Source organism: Triticum aestivum, chromosome 3A (assembly GCF_018294505.1).
Source record: "Triticum aestivum cultivar Chinese Spring chromosome 3A, IWGSC CS RefSeq v2.1, whole genome shotgun sequence".
NCBI classification, from domain to species: domain Eukaryota; kingdom Viridiplantae; phylum Streptophyta; class Magnoliopsida; order Poales; family Poaceae; genus Triticum; species Triticum aestivum.
Genome location: NC_057800.1, coordinates 550,744,514 through 550,761,365, shown reverse-complemented (window position 1 = coordinate 550,761,365; position 16,852 = coordinate 550,744,514). Strand labels below are relative to the sequence as shown.

The following is a 16,852-nucleotide window of genomic DNA, read 5'->3' as shown; positions in this document are numbered from 1 at the left end:
TCCCCGCACAGATGGTTAGTGCTTATAGGCCAGTAGCCAGACTCAGATCAAATACCAAGATCTCGTTAAGCGTGTTAAGTATCCGCGAACGCCGACCAGGGCCAGGCCCACCTCTCTCCTAGGTGGTCTCAACCTGCCCTGTCGCTCCGCCTCAAAGTAACAGTCGGGGGCCCTCGGGAACTTAGGCCCATCACTACCTGGATGGAGCCACCTGCCCCTTCAGCCCCCATCTCCAAACGGTATCATAAGTAATGTAACAGTGTAAGTATATTTCATATGCCCGTGATCACCTCCCGAAGTGATCACGGCCCAGTAGTATAGCATGGCAGACGGACAAGAGTGTAGGGCCACTGATGGAACACTAGCATCCTATACTAATAAGCATTTAGGATGCAGGTAAGGTAACAACAGATAGTAGCAAGTGACAGGCTATGCATCAGAATAGGATAACGGAAAGCAGTAACATGCTACACTACTCTAATGCAAGCAGTATAGGAGGAGATAGGCGATATCTGGGATCAAGGGGGCTTGCCTGGTTGCTCTGGCAAGAGAGAGGGGTCGTCAACACGTAGTCGATCGGAGGGCACAACAGCGGTCTGCGTCTACCGGAAAAAGTAACGGAGGGGACACAATAAACAACAGGAGCAATCAAAACATAACATGAACAACGCGGTGCTAGAGGTGATCTAACGTAGGGATAGGTGATACCGGCGAAGGGGGAAAGCATCCAGAAAGTATTCCCGGTGTTTCGCTGTTTTCAGGAGAGGAGCCAGAGGGAAAGTTGCGAGTTTGTATGCTAGGGTGTGTGGCGGAAACGGGCTGTGTATCCGGGAATCGTCTCTCGTTCTGAGCAACTTTCATGTGATAATATTTTCATCCGAGATACGGATTATTTAATATTAATTTTTAAAGATTTAATTCATTTTCTGAATTTAATTTAATTCGAAATAAATGTGAATTGCTAGGTGCACCCAGCTCTGGATACACATAAGTGTACCAGAGGGGCTGACATGTGGGTCCAAGGGGTCCCTGTTGACCAGTCAAACTTTGACCAGTCAAACTTTGACCAGTCAAACTTTGACTGGTCAACAGGGGGTGGGTCCCCGTTGTCATATACTATCTTACTAACCTAACAGAGTAAATACACTAATTAGGTTATCAGTTTAAATAACACAGGTTAATTAAGTTAACTAACTCTTTAATTAATTAATTAATAATAATAATAATAATTAATCTTTTTTTCATAAATGTTTCAGGGGCGTGGGGCCCCTTTGTCATAGGCCCCTCGGGGCTTAACGGGGCAGGTTAACGGGCGCGGCGAGGCTGCCCGCTTGGGCGCCCGCCCAGACTAGTGGAGGCGCCGGGGCTTCGTAGCCGGCGGCGAGGTGCGTCGGGCAGCAGGGGGCGAGTGGCTGTGGTGCGACGCACGCGCAGGGAAGCGGCCAAGGCAGTAGGCAGGTGAGCAGCGACACGATGCGACAACGACAGAGGCGCGCCTCGGGCGGATGTGCGCGCGCGAGGGCATGGCCAGGTCATGCGTGGAGCGGGGCACCGGGCACGGCAACGGGAGGACGCGGACGGCGGTTACGACAACGAGATTGAGGGAGGAGGTGGGGGTCGTCGGAGAGGCTCACAGCGGAGCTCGTGGAGGGCTCGGTGAAGCCGGGGGAGGTCGAGGCCGTCCGACTAGGTGGGGATGAGGACGACGGTTCCAAGCGGCGGCGGTTGGCGTCGGTGCGACGAGCACGACGTCCTGCGGAGCTCGGGGAGGAGGACGAGGACGCGAGGTCTGACAAGGAGGCGGTCGATCCGAGCGGCAACGGCGGGGCCTTCGGCGGTGGTGGTGGCGCACGGCGATGACGAGCGGGTGCGGTCCGGTGGGTGGCTCCGGCGACGGCGGTCCGTCGAGGCGCGGCGTCGGGCGAGCAGCAAGGGGCGTCGTTGCCCCCCGATCTAGATCGGGGAAGAGGGAGGAGCGGGGTCATGGGATCGGGCGACGTTGGGGGCGTGCGTCAGGGGCGATGGGGACGAGGCAAAGTTGCCTCGATCCCGATCCAGACGGGTGAGAGAAGGGGATCGTGGGGAGGAGTGGAGAGTGGGATCGGGCTAGGGTTTCATCGGGGTTGGTTATAGGCCAGGGGAGTTGGGCCGGCTAGCTGGCAGAGGCCGCTGGGCCACGGCCCAGCTGGGGAGGGGCGTAAAGTTGTTTCCTTTTATTTTATTTTTGTAATTTTGCTTTACTGTTTTATATTTGTTTCCTATTATTTTAGTTTCTGTAAAATACATACTTAGCATCTAATTTAGTATTTCAGTTTAGTCCACTGTCACAAAAAGTCTAGTCCCTAGATAATTTTAATTTAATTAGTAAAGGCATTTAAGTAATTAGGTTTGCTACTATTTAAATCATTTTAGTGTAGTTAAGCATTTCATAAAAGTTTGGTTTCACCACCATAATCACCTATGTATTATCTGGCACGATCCGAACATTTTAGTTTTAATATTTGAAAACTTTTATTGTTTGCTTAATTTTGAATTTGAATTCGAACCGTTTTCGAACTAACGCGAGAGTAGCAACAGTAATCGAAGTGACGTGGTATCATTAGCACAGGTTCACTGTAGCCTAATTATCCGGACATCACAAGGACGGAGGGCGCGCCCAGGGGGTTGGGCGCGCCCCCACCCTTGTGGGCCCCTCGTGCACCTCCTAACCTAATTCTTTCGCCTATATATACTCATATATCCCCAAACCACCAGAGGCATTCACGAAAATACTTTTCCACCGCCGCAACCTTCTATACCCGTGAGATCCCATCTAGGGACCTCCTCTGTCACCCTACCGGAGGGGGATTCGATCACGTAGGGCTTCTACATCAACTTTATTGCCCTTCCGATGAAGCGTGAGTAGTTTACCACAGACCTACGGGTCCATAGCTAGTAGCTAGATGGCTTCTTCTCTCTCGTTGATTCTCAATACCATGTTCTCCTCGATATTCTTGCAGATCTATTCGATGTAATACTTTTTTTGTGGTGTGTTTGCCGAGATCCGATGAATTGTGGATTTATGATCAACTTATCTATGAATAATTTTTTGAATCTCCTCTGAGTTATTTTTTGCATGTTTTGATCTCTTTGTAATTCTCTTTGTACTATTTACTTGGTATGGCCAACTAGATTGGTTTTTCTTGCAATGGGAGAAGTGCTTAGTTTTGGGTTCAATATTGTGGTGTCCTTTCCCAGTGAGAGTAGGGGTAGCAAGACACGTATTGTATTATTGCCATCGAGGATAAAAAGATGGGGTTTTCATCATATTGCTTGAGTTAATTTCTCTCCATCATGTCATCTTGCTTAATTCGTTACTTTGTTCTTTATGAACTTAATATTCTAGATGCATGTTGGATAGCGGTTTATGTGTGGAGTAATAGTAATAGACGCATAATCATTTCGGTCTACTTGACACGGACATGATGCCTATATTCATGATCATTTCCTTAGATATCGTCACAACTTTGCGCTTTTCTATCAATCGCTCGATGGTAATTTGTTCACCCATCGTATTACTTACTATTTTGAGAGAAGCCTCTAGTGAAATCTATTGCCATAGGGTTTATTTTCCATCATATAAGTTTCTATTTTTCATCATATAAGTTATTGATATACAATTTTAGTTTCTGATTTACTATTTTTGCAATCTTTTACTTTCCGATCTATAAACCAAAATGCCAAAAAATATTTACTTTATTGTTTATCTATCTCTATCAGATCTAACTTTTGCAAGTAACCGTGAAGGGATTGACAACCCCTTTATCGCGTTGGGTGCAAGTTGTTTGATTATTTGTGCAGGTATTCGGTGATTTGTGCGTTGTCTCCTACTGCATTGATACCTTGGTTCTCAAACTGAGGGAAATACTTATCTCTACTTTGCTGCATCACCCTTTCCACTTCAAGGGAAAAAACAACGCAAGCTCAAAAAGTAGCAGCAACTAATCCCCCATCAGGGATGATGGACCAGGAGGAAGCGATGTGCTCCTCCTTAAGGATATGGGTCGCCAGACTTGCTGATCCTCAATGCGGTTGGAGCTGGAGGTGAGGATTCAGATTGAGAGAAATCCCTAGCAGACACTGGTTGGCCACGAGGGTGGGGACGCCCGTGGGCATCGTATTTTCTCCATGGAGACGTTCGTCTAATCGGTTTCAACTTCCACCACGCCATTTGTCTTCCAGGTGAAAACCCTATGTGATGCCCCCGATTCAATCATACACTAATCATACATGCAAACGTGTACAATCAAGATCAGGGACTCACGGGAAGATATCACAACACAACTCTACAAATAAAATAAGTCATACAAGCATCATATTACAAGCCAGGGGCCTCGAGGGCTCGAGTACAAGAGCTCGATCATAGACGAGTCAGCGGAAGCAACAATATCTTAGTACAGACATAAGTAAACAAGTTTTCCTTAAGAAGGCTAGCACAAACTGGGATACAGATCGAAAGAGGCACAGGCCTCCTGCCTGGGATCCTCCTAAACTACTCGTGGTCGTCGTCTGCGGCCTGCACGTAGTAGTAGGCACCGCCAGAGTAGTAGGAGTCGTCGTCAACGATGGCGTCTGGCTCCTGAACTCCATCATCTGGTCGCAGCAATCGGGTATAGGAAGGGGGAAAAGGGGAAACAAAGCAACCGTGAGTACTCATCCAAAGTACTCGCAAGCAAGGAGCTACACTACATATGCATTGGTATCAATGAAAGGGGATAGTATATGTGGACTGACCTGCAGAATGCCGGAATAAGAGGGGGATAGCTAGTCCTACCGAAGACTATGCTTCTGGCCATCTCCATCTTGCAGCATGTAGAAGAGAGTAGATGGTAAGTTCACCAAGTAGCATCGTGTAGCATAATCCTACCCGGCGATCCTCCCCTCGTCGCCCTGTTAGAGAGCGATCACCGAGTTGTATCTGGCACTTGAAAGGGTGTGTGTTATTAAGTAACCGGTTCTAATTGTCATAAGGTCAAGGTACAACTCCAAGTCATCCTGTTACCGAAGATCACGGCTATTCGAATAGATTAACTTCCCTGCAGGGGTGCACCACATTTCCCAACACGCTCGATCCCCTTTGTCCGGACACACTTTCCTGGGTCATGCCCGGCCTCGGAAGATCAATACGTCGCAGCCCTACCTAGGCGCAGTAGAGAGGTCAGCACGCCGGTCTAAATCCTATGGCATAGGGGTCTGGGCCCATCGCCCATTGCACCCCTGCACGTTGCGAGGGCGGCCGGAGAGTAGACCTAGCCTCCCTTATACAAGAGCAGGCGTTCCAGTCCAAGCGCGCGCCGCTCAGTCGCTGACGTCACGAAGGCTTCGGCTGATACCACGATGTCGAGTGCTCATAACTGTTCCCGCGTAGTTGGTTAGTGCGTATAGGCCAGTAGCCAGACTCAGATCAAATACCAAGATCTCGTTAAGCGTGTTAAGTATCCGCGAACACCGACCAGGGCCAGGCCCACCTCTCTCCTAGGTGGTCTCAATCTGCCCTGTCGTTCTGCCTCAAAGTAATAGTCGGGGGCCATCGGGAACTCAGGCCCACCACTACCTGGATGGAGCCACCTTCCCCTTCAGCCCCCACATCAGAATCACTTGCGGGTACTCAACGAGCCGACTCGACTTTAGTCACCACCTGTGTAGTATGTATATATGTATAAGTATATACCCGTGATCACCTCCCGAGTGATCACAGCCCGATAGTATAGCATGGCAGATGGACAAGAATGTAGGGCCACTGATGATAAACTAGCATCCTATACTAAGCATGTAGGATTGCATGTAAGGTATCAACAGTTGTAGCAACAATGACAGGCTATGCAACAAAATAGGATTAACGGAAAGCAGTAACATGCTACACTACTCTAATGCAAGCAGTAGAGAGAAGAGTAGGCAATATCTGGTGATCAAGGGGGGGGGGCTTGCCTGGTTGCTCTGGCAAGAAAGAGGGGTCGTCAACACCGTAGTCGTACTGGGTAGCAGCGGCGTCGATCTCGGTGTCTAGCGAGAGAAGAGGGGGGAAGAAACAATAAATATTAAGCAAACAGATGCATAGCGATGCATGACATGACAAGTAGCGGTGCTAGGGGTGCCCTAATGCGGTATGAGGTGGTACTGGCGAAGGGGGGAAACATCCGGGAAAATATCCCTGGTGTTTCGCGTTTTCGGACAGATGAACCAGAGGGGGAAAGTTGCGTGTTTGCTATGCTAGGGATGCATGGCGGACGAACAAGCTGCGTATCCGGATTTGTCTCATCGTTCTGAGCAACTTTCATGTACAAAGTTTTTTCATCCGAGCTACGGTTTATTTTATATTAATTTTAAAAGATATAATTCATTTTAGAATTTATTTAATTCAACATTATCCAGAATAGTGTTTGCTGACGTCAGCATGACATCAGCATTGACCTGGTCAACCTGACAGGTGGGTCCCACATGTCATACACTGCCGATTTAATTAGGGTTTAGCTAATTAATTACTGTTTAATTAAATTAACTTATTAATTAGATTAACTAAACATGATTAATTATCCTAATTAATTCACTAATTAATTAATTTTATTAATTCATTTTTATTTTATTTTATTTTTCTTTTTTATAAAAACGTTCTAGGCTGGGCCCCGTTTGTCATAGGCCCTAGGGGCCTTATCGGGCACACGGGCGCGGGTGGGCGCGGGGACGTGCCGATACGGGTGCCCGAACTGGACGCAGCCAGTCGGGGCCACGACAAGGGGGAAAACGCCGGCGCGGCACCGGCGTGGCAGCGGCGAGGCCACGGCGAGGCAAAAGGGGAAGAGCAGGGCGGCGGTCGGCGTGGAGCTCCAGCGGGAGGGAGAGGCGAGCATTGTCGGGCCATGCGGGGAGGAGGCCAGGGCGCGCGGGGCATGGACGGAGCGCGGCTGTGGACGCGGTTACCGCTGGCGCGAGGGAGGCATGTGCGCAGAGAGCGGGGGGTAGCGGAGGGAGGCGGGGCCTCACCGGCGTGGCCTGGACACGCGAGGGGCGCCCGACGCGCGTGGTCGGTCGCAGCGGCGGAGCGGCCCCCATGGGCGGGGCGAGCACGGGAAGTGGTCGGGCGCATCCACGACGCAGCGAGCGTGGTGGAAGCAGCAGACAGCGGCGACAGAGCAAAGTAGCAGTAGGGCAGAGCACAGAAGCAGCGGCGTGGGTGTTGGTTCGTGCCGGCGAGCACGCGTAGGGCGGCCAAGGTCGCGGTCGTACACGGACAGAGGCGAGGGAGCGCGGGGCGCAGAGAGGAAGAGAGGCGGGGCTCACTAGGGGCGCAGGGAACGGGGCAGTGGGGCTCGAGGAGGAGGTCGGAGACGGTGCGTCGCAGAGGAGGCAGTCCGGCGAGGAAGGGCCCCGACAACTGTGGTCCGGCGATGGTGAGGCGGCACCGGCGATCCGGCAAACGGCAGCGAGGGCGGTCCGGTGGCCGCGGCGTCGAGCGTAGACAAGGTGGGCGGGCGCCGAGCACTGGACGGCTGGTCGGGGAGGAGGTGAGGATGGGGCTGCGTCGGTGCGCCGGCGGGGCGGTTCGGCAACGGTGGGCGACGGAATCGGGCCCCGATCCAGATCGGGGGCGGGAGGGAGGAGAGAGTGGGGGGATCGTGTGGGGGAGTGGGTGCGCTGGAAGGCCGGGTTCGTCTAGGTTACGGGGTAGTGGGGGTTAGGTGGACCGGGGTGGGCCGGCCAGGTGGGGTGGTCGACTGGGTCGAGGCCCAGTGGGGGAAAGGGGAGTTCTCTTTTTTTGCTTCTTTTCTTTATTATTTATTTTCTTTTATGTTTTATTTCATATTAATGTATTTAGGCATTTTAAAAAAAAGGTGTTTTCTGCACTATAATTACCTAGGCATTTAACTGCACACTCCGAACATTTTTGTTTTGCAGTTTGAAGAAATATTCTTTTGACTTGCAATTTAATTTTAAAAATGACTTTGATTTTTTAAGGGGCAAATTGGCTTAGTCAAACTTGGTGCCCTTAAATATCCGGGCGTCACACCCTAACTGCGGTGGGCAGCGACGATTCAAATTCCTTCCCTTCTTGAAGGCGCCGCCCTGAGAGATAGTTGGTTGGTGGACACTGTTGGGTTGGCGTTGGCGACGATCTGGATCGGGAGGTGTTGCGGCGTGACATTTACCGCGCCGGCGACGGCGGGTCTAGGTGGCGTGGCGCAACGGGGTCGACGTTGGACACGTGTTGATGGATGCAGGCAACGTGATGGCCCTAACTAGCATTGTGGTGGCATCGACGGTAGTTGGGCCTGGCAATGTCAATGCGTTGACCTCTCCTCGAATTGGGACGACAGAAGATGACGGTGCCGAATTCTGGAGCGTGTGCATGTAGTGCGCGCTGAGAGTTTACTAGACCGGTTGGTGCTCTCGGCTCATCGCGGAGAGGCTTGATGAGGCCATCATATTAGATGGTGTGCGCTGATGCATGGTTAGGGCACATCATCAAGCTAGTAAGTGTAGCGACATAGATCGTTAGAAAGGTGGCTTTAGGTTGATTCATGTATTTGTTACTCAGTAGGAATAATGTCTTCCACGCTCTATCCCCGTCCTAATGATGCGAATAGCGTATCGGATGATGTTTGGAGGTGTGTCTCCGGCAGATCTTGCGGAATTCGGCCAGTGCTGGTCTTCGGTGGATCTATTTGGATCCAGTTTTTGTTCCTCTTTGTTCGTGTGGCTACAGATTTGATCTTTTCAATCTATAACTTTATTCATCGGTGATGGTTGCTGCTCTTGTGTGCTGGTCCTTTGGGGCCTTAGCACAATAACTTTCTGACTATCTACTACAACAAGGTTTATCCAGTCCTGATAAGGGAGGGACAATGGCGGCAGCGTGCCTTCAGCTTGTTTGAGTGTTTGTAGTCATCGATAGGTGTCCCACGAAACTAGTTGTGATTTTTATTACTTCTATTGTTCTCTCTATGCCATAGCGCCATGATTTATGAATAGATTGTAAATTTTCTCTCGTAAAAAAACACACTCTTAACAATTTACCTTCTCATTTCTTGTTTTTTAAAATGAACGAATTACCTTCGCAATCATTCACAGTATTTCACAGACACACGCACGGCACTACAAGCGATGGAGACCGGTAGCTGGGAGCTCGCCAGCGCAGCGTCCACCGGATTAACTAATCGGTGGAGTAACAAACCATGGCGGCATAAATTAAGGTCTATCTGCTCGGTCGCTTGCGTTTGGTACAGAGGTGGTCGCGCTGTGAAAGCGAGCGGGCTGCGCGCGCAGGTGGACGTGCGCGGGCCCCGCCTCCCCGGTGTCGTGGATGCACTCCCGCTCACAAGTTACAAGCAGGCGCCCCCACCACCACATGCACGCAGCCGCCGAGAAAAGATCCTGCTCCCTTCTCTTGGTTTGGTCGCTCCTCTCTTCGCCGCTGCGCCCGTACCTCTGGCGTCATGGGCTTCCGGGTGTACGCACTAGCTGCTTTGGTACGTGTACATCCGTGATGAAAGTAAGCATGCACGTCGTATACATTCTTGCATGCATGCCTGCCATGCTACCCTTGGTGCAACCTGCATGAACTGAGCACGTAGCCCGCAAAAAGAAGCACTGAGCACGTACGTACACACGTATGAATATATTTTTGAAAGTACACACGTATGAATATGATTCGACGTACGAGTGTGGGTTTTGCTCTCTCCTTCTCCTCAAACATCCTGAAACCTGGGAGGTCGGAGCTGATCTATGTGCACAGTTCTAGCGGCCGGGAAACGCGATGAAGTTGACGTGTTTCTTCGTGGAGCCACGTGCAGGGCCGCAGTAGGCCGGTGCCCAAGCACGTGGGAGATCGGCCCACGCGATCCGCAACCGGCAGGCTCGTACTCCCGTCCCGAAATCATGATTGATCGGCGATACGTATCCGGGAACCCGATTCACCGGGCCGTGCGTGCCCGCCATGGCAAGCTCCCATTGGCCGCGGCCGGGAGCCACCATCGGCACGCCAGCTCGTCGGGCCGCAAAGGACGCGCGGACCCTATCGCTCGGTCGCCCCGCCGCCACGTGTTTTCGTACCGCCACTCCGTTCGAGCCACGTGTGCCCGTCAATTCACGACACGGTTCTCCAGGCCCGGAGCCGGCTCGTATATATAGCCCGGCCGTGCACCTCCCGGCCATCTCGTCCACAGCAAATTCCAATCGAAACGCACTCGCGGCCACATCCCACGTACGACGAAGAGCAGTGAGAGTGAGACACGTACGTGTTGTGTATTTGTGGTGCATACCTACGTATTGCCCATAGCATACGGTGAAAGCTGTCTAGGGGCATATATAGACGGCGCCGGAGATGGGGACGGTGCATGTGCAAGGTGTGGCGGCGTCGGGGAGGATGCCGTCCATGGAGGCGGAGCCGAAGACGCTCACCCTCGAGCAGCTCAAGTACGCAAGGGTACGTAGTATATGCTGTGTATATACGTATATGTATGTTCCAAATCAGGCAGCTTTTTTTCCTCCCATGTCTGAAATCCGATTCATCACCACTAGCGCTATTTTTTCCTTAAAGAAAATTCAAGTAGCGCTAGCCCAAAAAGTATCATGTGTTCTCCCTCCATTCTTCCTTGTTAGTAAAATAAAATAAACTTAGTTTTGCATGTGCCTTCTTCGAAACTTGTTAGGATGTACTACTAACACATGTCTATATACCTTGCGTAGAATAAAGATGAAACCAATATTCCAGTATAGGATATACAGATGGTTGTAGCAGAACGGGATTGCACTAAAGCAGCCTACAAATTTGTATACTTCCTCTGCTCCTAAATACAAGTCTTTTTAGAGATTTTAATATGAACTATATATGAAGCAAAATGAGTAAATCTACACTTTAAAATACATCTATATACATCCATATGTGCTCCCTGTTGAAATCTCTAAAAACGCTTATATTTAGAAACGGAGGGAGTACACTTTACTGGAGATTTTTTCTTTTACAAAATCCCCTCAATTGGGACAGTGTTCCTACTAATTTGTCGATTAAATTAATAAGAGAAATAAGAAGTTGAAAACTAAAGTTAACACTGAAATCTGAAAATATTTTTTTATAACAACTCAATAGTTTATTGTGCGCAATGGTAGGTTTCTCATGGTTCTAGTCGTCTAAAGCTGAAAGGCAAATTATTCAACTCGGCCATCTTTTGCACGTGTAACTCTACCGTTTCTCTGTGGTGATTAGTGACCTACCTCAGCTACCTCTAAAGTCTATTCCATCCGGTTTGCACTCATCTCTACAACACCCCGGACGATAAGTTTCGTATGCATGCACACCGGTTTAGCAAAAGAACTAGCTAGCCTTAAAGAGAATTCTTGATAAACGTATGTACTGAATCCATCCATTCAAGGGATCCTGTCTGTACAAAGAACCTCCTGCTAAGTAAAAAAAACTCCTATTCCCGCATGTACTGTTTTCCTGTTTTTTTTTTTAATATCAGATGCAAGCGCTCATACATACGCGCATACACTCACCCCTATGAACGCACACACGCACACCCTACCCCTACGAGTATCTCCGAGAGACTGTGTCGGCATATCATCTTGAGATTTACGAAGTCATCGTAGGCGCCTCGTCGTCGACGGGAACATCTCCTCTCACTGAAAGCGCATAGCCGGAAATCCTGAAATAAATCCAGAAATAATGCGAGCACCAGAATTTGAACCCTGGTGGGTTGGGGATACCACTGTCCACCTAACCAACTCAACCACAGGTTGATTCGTCCTTCAAGAGACTGAACCGGCATGTCATCTTGAAATTTATCGTAGGCGCCTCGTCGTCGTCGGAAACGTCTCCTCCCATTGAAAGCACATCGCCGAAAATTCTGAAATTAATCCAGGAATAATGCAGGCACCAGAACTTGAATTTGGTGGGCTAGGGATACCACAGTCCTCTAACCATCCAACCACATGTTGGTTCGCTACTATTTTCCTGGTTGAAGTGAATAGATAAATTTACATGTTTTCTACAAAATTATTTTGTATCCCAACATATACAATATATGCATTCGCAAGAAAAGCATACAATATATACGACTTTGTAAGCTTGTAGGGTCGCAGTCACCCAAACAATGCACAAAGAAAACACAAAACAAATAGTGCTGCAATGAAAAGGAAAAGGAATTGATGAGCGAAGGTGCGTATATACGCAAGTGCGATTGCTATTGCTTGCTGCATGCGCTGTTCACGCACTTGGGTCGGTCTCTGTTCCCATGAAGCTTGTGTGTCGACGTGTCGTGCGTCCGTCACAACAGAGAACAGTCGTGACAAGGACGTTGCCCACCACAATTTAATCTCGCTCGTTTACGTCGCCTGTACGTATGTACATTCCTGCTGTACTCGCGTACGCCTCACGCATGTAACTCATACATATGCACGTACGTACATCCGCTCGCTCCTCTATGAACATAGATGTATTTATTATTATTATTTTTGTGTTCTTTATACTGTTATGAGATGATGAATGGATCGAAAGTTTTCTAGAAAAAAAGCCAGAGCAGCTTGAGGTAGTTAATTGACATATATTAATCGGAATTGCAGGAGGCGGCGCTGTACGTGGTGAGGACGAGGACGACTGAGGAAGCCATCAGGATCTTCACGGAAGGGCTCAAGCCAGTGCGGGGCGTGCAGAAGATGGGCTCCTCCTCCACGACGGACTCGTCGGACGACGACGTCGAGCTCGGCTCGTCGGAGGATTCGACGCCGCGCGGCGGCGGCGGCACGGGTTGCCGCACCCACGGACGCTCCATCAAGAGGGACATTGCCACTGCACCGTTCTAGCTTGCGTGTTTAGTTCGAAATTTTACCTTTTCTACGGGTTTTTTTCTCTTCCTGGCCCAGTATTTTAGCTTTTGCATCGGCTGGTAGCGCGGCAAAATTTTGGGGTGCGTCCTGGCCTAGAGAAGGCGGCAAGAGACGTGAAGCTGGCCCGCACGACTAGTATGCCGTTATGTGTGTGTGTGTGCGTGTACATAGCAGCAGACTACTTCAGTTCTTTGGCTTCAAATTCTCCTCGTGTTCTTCCATGCATGTGGACTCTCACGGGGCATCCAAATTTCCCCTTTTTGTATTTTCTTTCGCAACACGCACAGGCAAAACGCCGGTGGCTGTTTGGTTATCTACACGCTTTTCACATTTTTCGAAAGCTTGGGGTCACGTTCTGCATGCGTTTGATTGCCTGAATTCGCCATAGTCTGCATTCTCTCTTGTAGTGTAAACTGCACCACAATGAGCCCGCATATGAGAAAACGGCTGATTTTGGGCATTTTCAAAGTCCCGCCCTTATTCCTCTAAGAGCATCACCAACGGCCACGCAACGCGCCGCGCGCAAAAAAGCATTTGCCGTGCGTCGTTCACCTGGCTTGACGCGGTCGACAGCGCTGGCTTCAGCAGCCGCATCAAAATTGAGAGCGCGTGTGTAGCTTCAGCGGCGGCGCTAAAATACAACGCGCGCTAAACATTGCGTATATTTTTTTAACAAAACGGTAAATAAAATTTATAGATAAGAAAATGATACATAGATATTTTACATAATTTCATAGCATAGATAAATAAAAACTACTAGATAGTGCAATGACATAAAAAAAACTACTAGAATGCAACTACATACATAGCTACAGCCTACTCCCGGTCGTCGTCGTCATCATCATCATCGCCATCCTCGCTGGTCTGGTTCGAGGTATCGAGCCACATGTCGTCCCAACAATCATCATCAGACGTAAATATCGTCTGCCCACCATTCTCAACGATTTCACACTGCGATAACGCCAGGACCTTCCGCTGACGCCTGTCCAACCGCTCATCGCGGGGCCTTTGCGTCTCCTCCTCGCATCGCCTTGCCCAGTAGGCTTGCTCGTAGGTGACGTCATCCGGATGGCGTTGGCGCCACTCTGCCATGACCCGCTCATCCTCATGGGCGACGAAGAGGCGGCGCTGCCGCTCAGCGTGCTCCGCACGATCTTGTGCCGTGCGAAGACGAAGCGGTGGGGCGACGCCCAGCGTCTGCTGGAGCGTGTGGACGTCGTGGAAGTTCATATGCGGGCACGGCCTTCCTAGGCGCCACGCCGCCGCGTTGTACGCGCGGGCGGCCTCGTGCGTCGTCTCGAAGGTGCCAAAGCCGAGCCGGAGTTCGCCGGACCGTATCTCGGAGTAGAACCCGTCGTTGGGGCGCTGACGGACACCGCGGTAGCCCGACGCTCCTCGGTGGCGCGGCGGCATGGTAGCGCGTCGGTGGCGGGGGGCGCTGGAGCGGTGGCGCGCGTGGCAGCAGAAGCAAACGAGGAAGCGGTGGAGGCGCGCGTGGCAGCGGAAGAGAAAAAAAAGTGTGTGGAATAGGCGCGTGGCGAGCGGCGCAATTTACAGGCGCCCCGGAAGCGGTGCGTCAAAAATAGCGTGCGAGCTGCCGCTTTTTCTCTCGCGCGCGCAAATGGTTCCCGCGCACGACTTTCCCGCCACCGCTGAAGTGCGCCGAAACATCCTGCGCACGCTTAAAACTCGATTTACCACGTGCGCTTTTTGGCGCGGCTGTCGGAGATGCCCTAATGTAAATTGCACTACAATGAGCATGTATCTGAGGAGCCCTAGGGCTCCTTCCTGTGATGTAAATTGCACTATGATAAGCCTGCATTTGAGAAAACGTCCGATTTAGGGATTCTCAGAGCTCAGCCCGTATTCTCAAAGCCTCGTCGAGGGGTGCTTTGACCTGCATTTGAGAAAACGATCGATTTGGGCATTCTTAGAGTTCAGCTCGTATTCTCAAAGCCTCGTCGAGGGGTGCTTTGACCTGCATTTGAGAAAACAATCGATTTGGGCATTCTCAGAGCTCAGCCTGTATTCTCAAAGCCTCGTCGAGGGGTGCTTTGAGATTCATGTTGTGCAAGCTCATGCAAGCGTGTGGATAAACAAACAGTCGAATCTTGGCTCACTAAAGCCTATATGAGCCTTGTGCAGGCAATCAACCACGCATCGGTTATTCACTGAGCTGGGTGATGTCAACCAGATTTACCGTGCTAGAGATAAAAACGACCTCAACATTAATCGAAGCAGGCTCAACTGTTTCCAATACACTTTCCTCAATTGCGGGCTTAGAGAATTACGCATGCAAAATCGTTGTTTCACTTGACCAATGAGCCGTAGACCATGACACTGAGTAAAATTGATAGTTTTCTTTGCGGGCTTAGAGAATTACACATGCAAAATCGTTATTTCACTTGAGCAATGAGCGGTAGACCATGACTTTGAGCAAAATTTACGGTTTTTTTTCTGCAATGAGGACAGGGACAATACAAGCAGTAGACCACGACTTTGAGCAAAATTGACAGTTTTTTCTGCAATGAGGACTGGGACATTACCCTCGATGATCATATCCTATTTTTTTCATTGTATTATCTTGAAACATGGGGAAGTAATGCATTTGATTCTTCTGAATAAGCTTTTTGGGGAGAGATATGCGACGGGAAAAAGGTAGTGAAGAGCTCGCGAACGCAAGACTTAACCCAACACCTTACGACATGAAATATTCTTATTATGCCAATGTCAATTGAATCAATGTTATTAGCTTTTTTTTGGTATTTTTCATTTCTTCCACGCCCTCTAATATCACTCTCCGACCATGCATGGCCCTCTGTTACTCACTTGTGATCGGGGTCCCAAAAAGTCCTTACCAACGTATTTTCGACAAGTTGAATTACATAGGGAAGTGCCTAAGAACTTGGAGCTGCAACATGTTCTCCGACCACAAGCTCCAGCCGCACATGGCCCTCTCTGTCATCCTCTATCTAGACATGGCCATGGACCACCGGAAGCTGTCCGATGATGAGGCAAATGTTGGCACCAGATTAAAGAGGAGGGTCACCCGCCTAGCTGCACCAGGAAGGGCGATGAAAAAGCAAAGGTATTAGATCATCAACCTCCACGAGGGTAATGGAAACACACGTTTCTTCTTTATCTGATTTTATGCTCGAAGAAGGAAAAACTTCATACAGGCTCACACATAATAATGGGTGGGTCACCTCCCATGATAAGGGGGGCGGGGGATCGGCTAGGAATACTTTGCCACAACCACGAAGAAAGATGGTCCCCATGTCAATGTTTTCAACTGGGAGGCTCTTAACATTCATAATGAAAACATTCAGGATATCGACGTCATCTTTTTCGGAGGCCGAGGTGAAGGCCGCTATCGGTCAGCTGCCTTCCCATAAGGCACCGGACCGTATAGCTTCGCCGCAGATTTCTTTCAAGGCATGTTGAGAGATTATAAGAGAAGATGTGATGAATGTTCTCAACCATTTTTCTGACCATCAAGTCATACACTTCAGTTGTAGTGGCTCAGCTCGGCTAATGTAGTTATTTTGTCCAAGAAGGAGGTGCCGAGGACATTCTTGACCTCCATCCGATTACCCTCATCCATGCTCTAGTAAATGTTTTGGCCAAGGTGCTTGGTAATAGTCTTGCTCGCCATATGGACTCTATTGTCTCGAATGTGCAAAGTGCCCCCATCAAAACTGTTATATTTGTGTCGAATATTATGTACGCAAGGGGTTACATGGACTTGGAGTTGTAATTGGTGTGGTTAGGTACGAGTTGTGTAGGAGTCGGACACTTGTATCCTAGACCTCTTATATACGGAGGGGCACCACACGTTGTAACCCATGACGACTTGATAGCAACAGGTACGCGGGGGAGCCGACGGCTTGTGTCGGCGCCCGGGCGGCCGGTGTTGCGGTATCTTGGGGAGGAGCGCCCGTAGTCATGCCCCGGGGATGTAGCCATATCGGTGAACCTCGTTAACAAATATCGT

At 49.8% G+C, this 16,852-nt stretch overlaps 1 protein-coding gene across 1 annotated transcript; it reads left to right on the top strand.

Annotated features, from left to right (window-relative positions):
• Positions 1-10,119: 10,119 nt before the first annotated feature.
• On the top strand, positions 10,120-13,096 carry LOC123058605 (uncharacterized). Its single transcript, XM_044481310.1, has 2 exons — positions 10,120-10,459; positions 12,595-13,096. Exons 1-2 carry the CDS (start codon positions 10,358-10,360, stop codon positions 12,832-12,834), a joined length of 342 nt encoding a protein of 113 aa, XP_044337245.1. The 5' UTR covers positions 10,120-10,357; the 3' UTR covers positions 12,835-13,096.
• Positions 13,097-16,852: the final 3,756 nt, after the last annotated feature.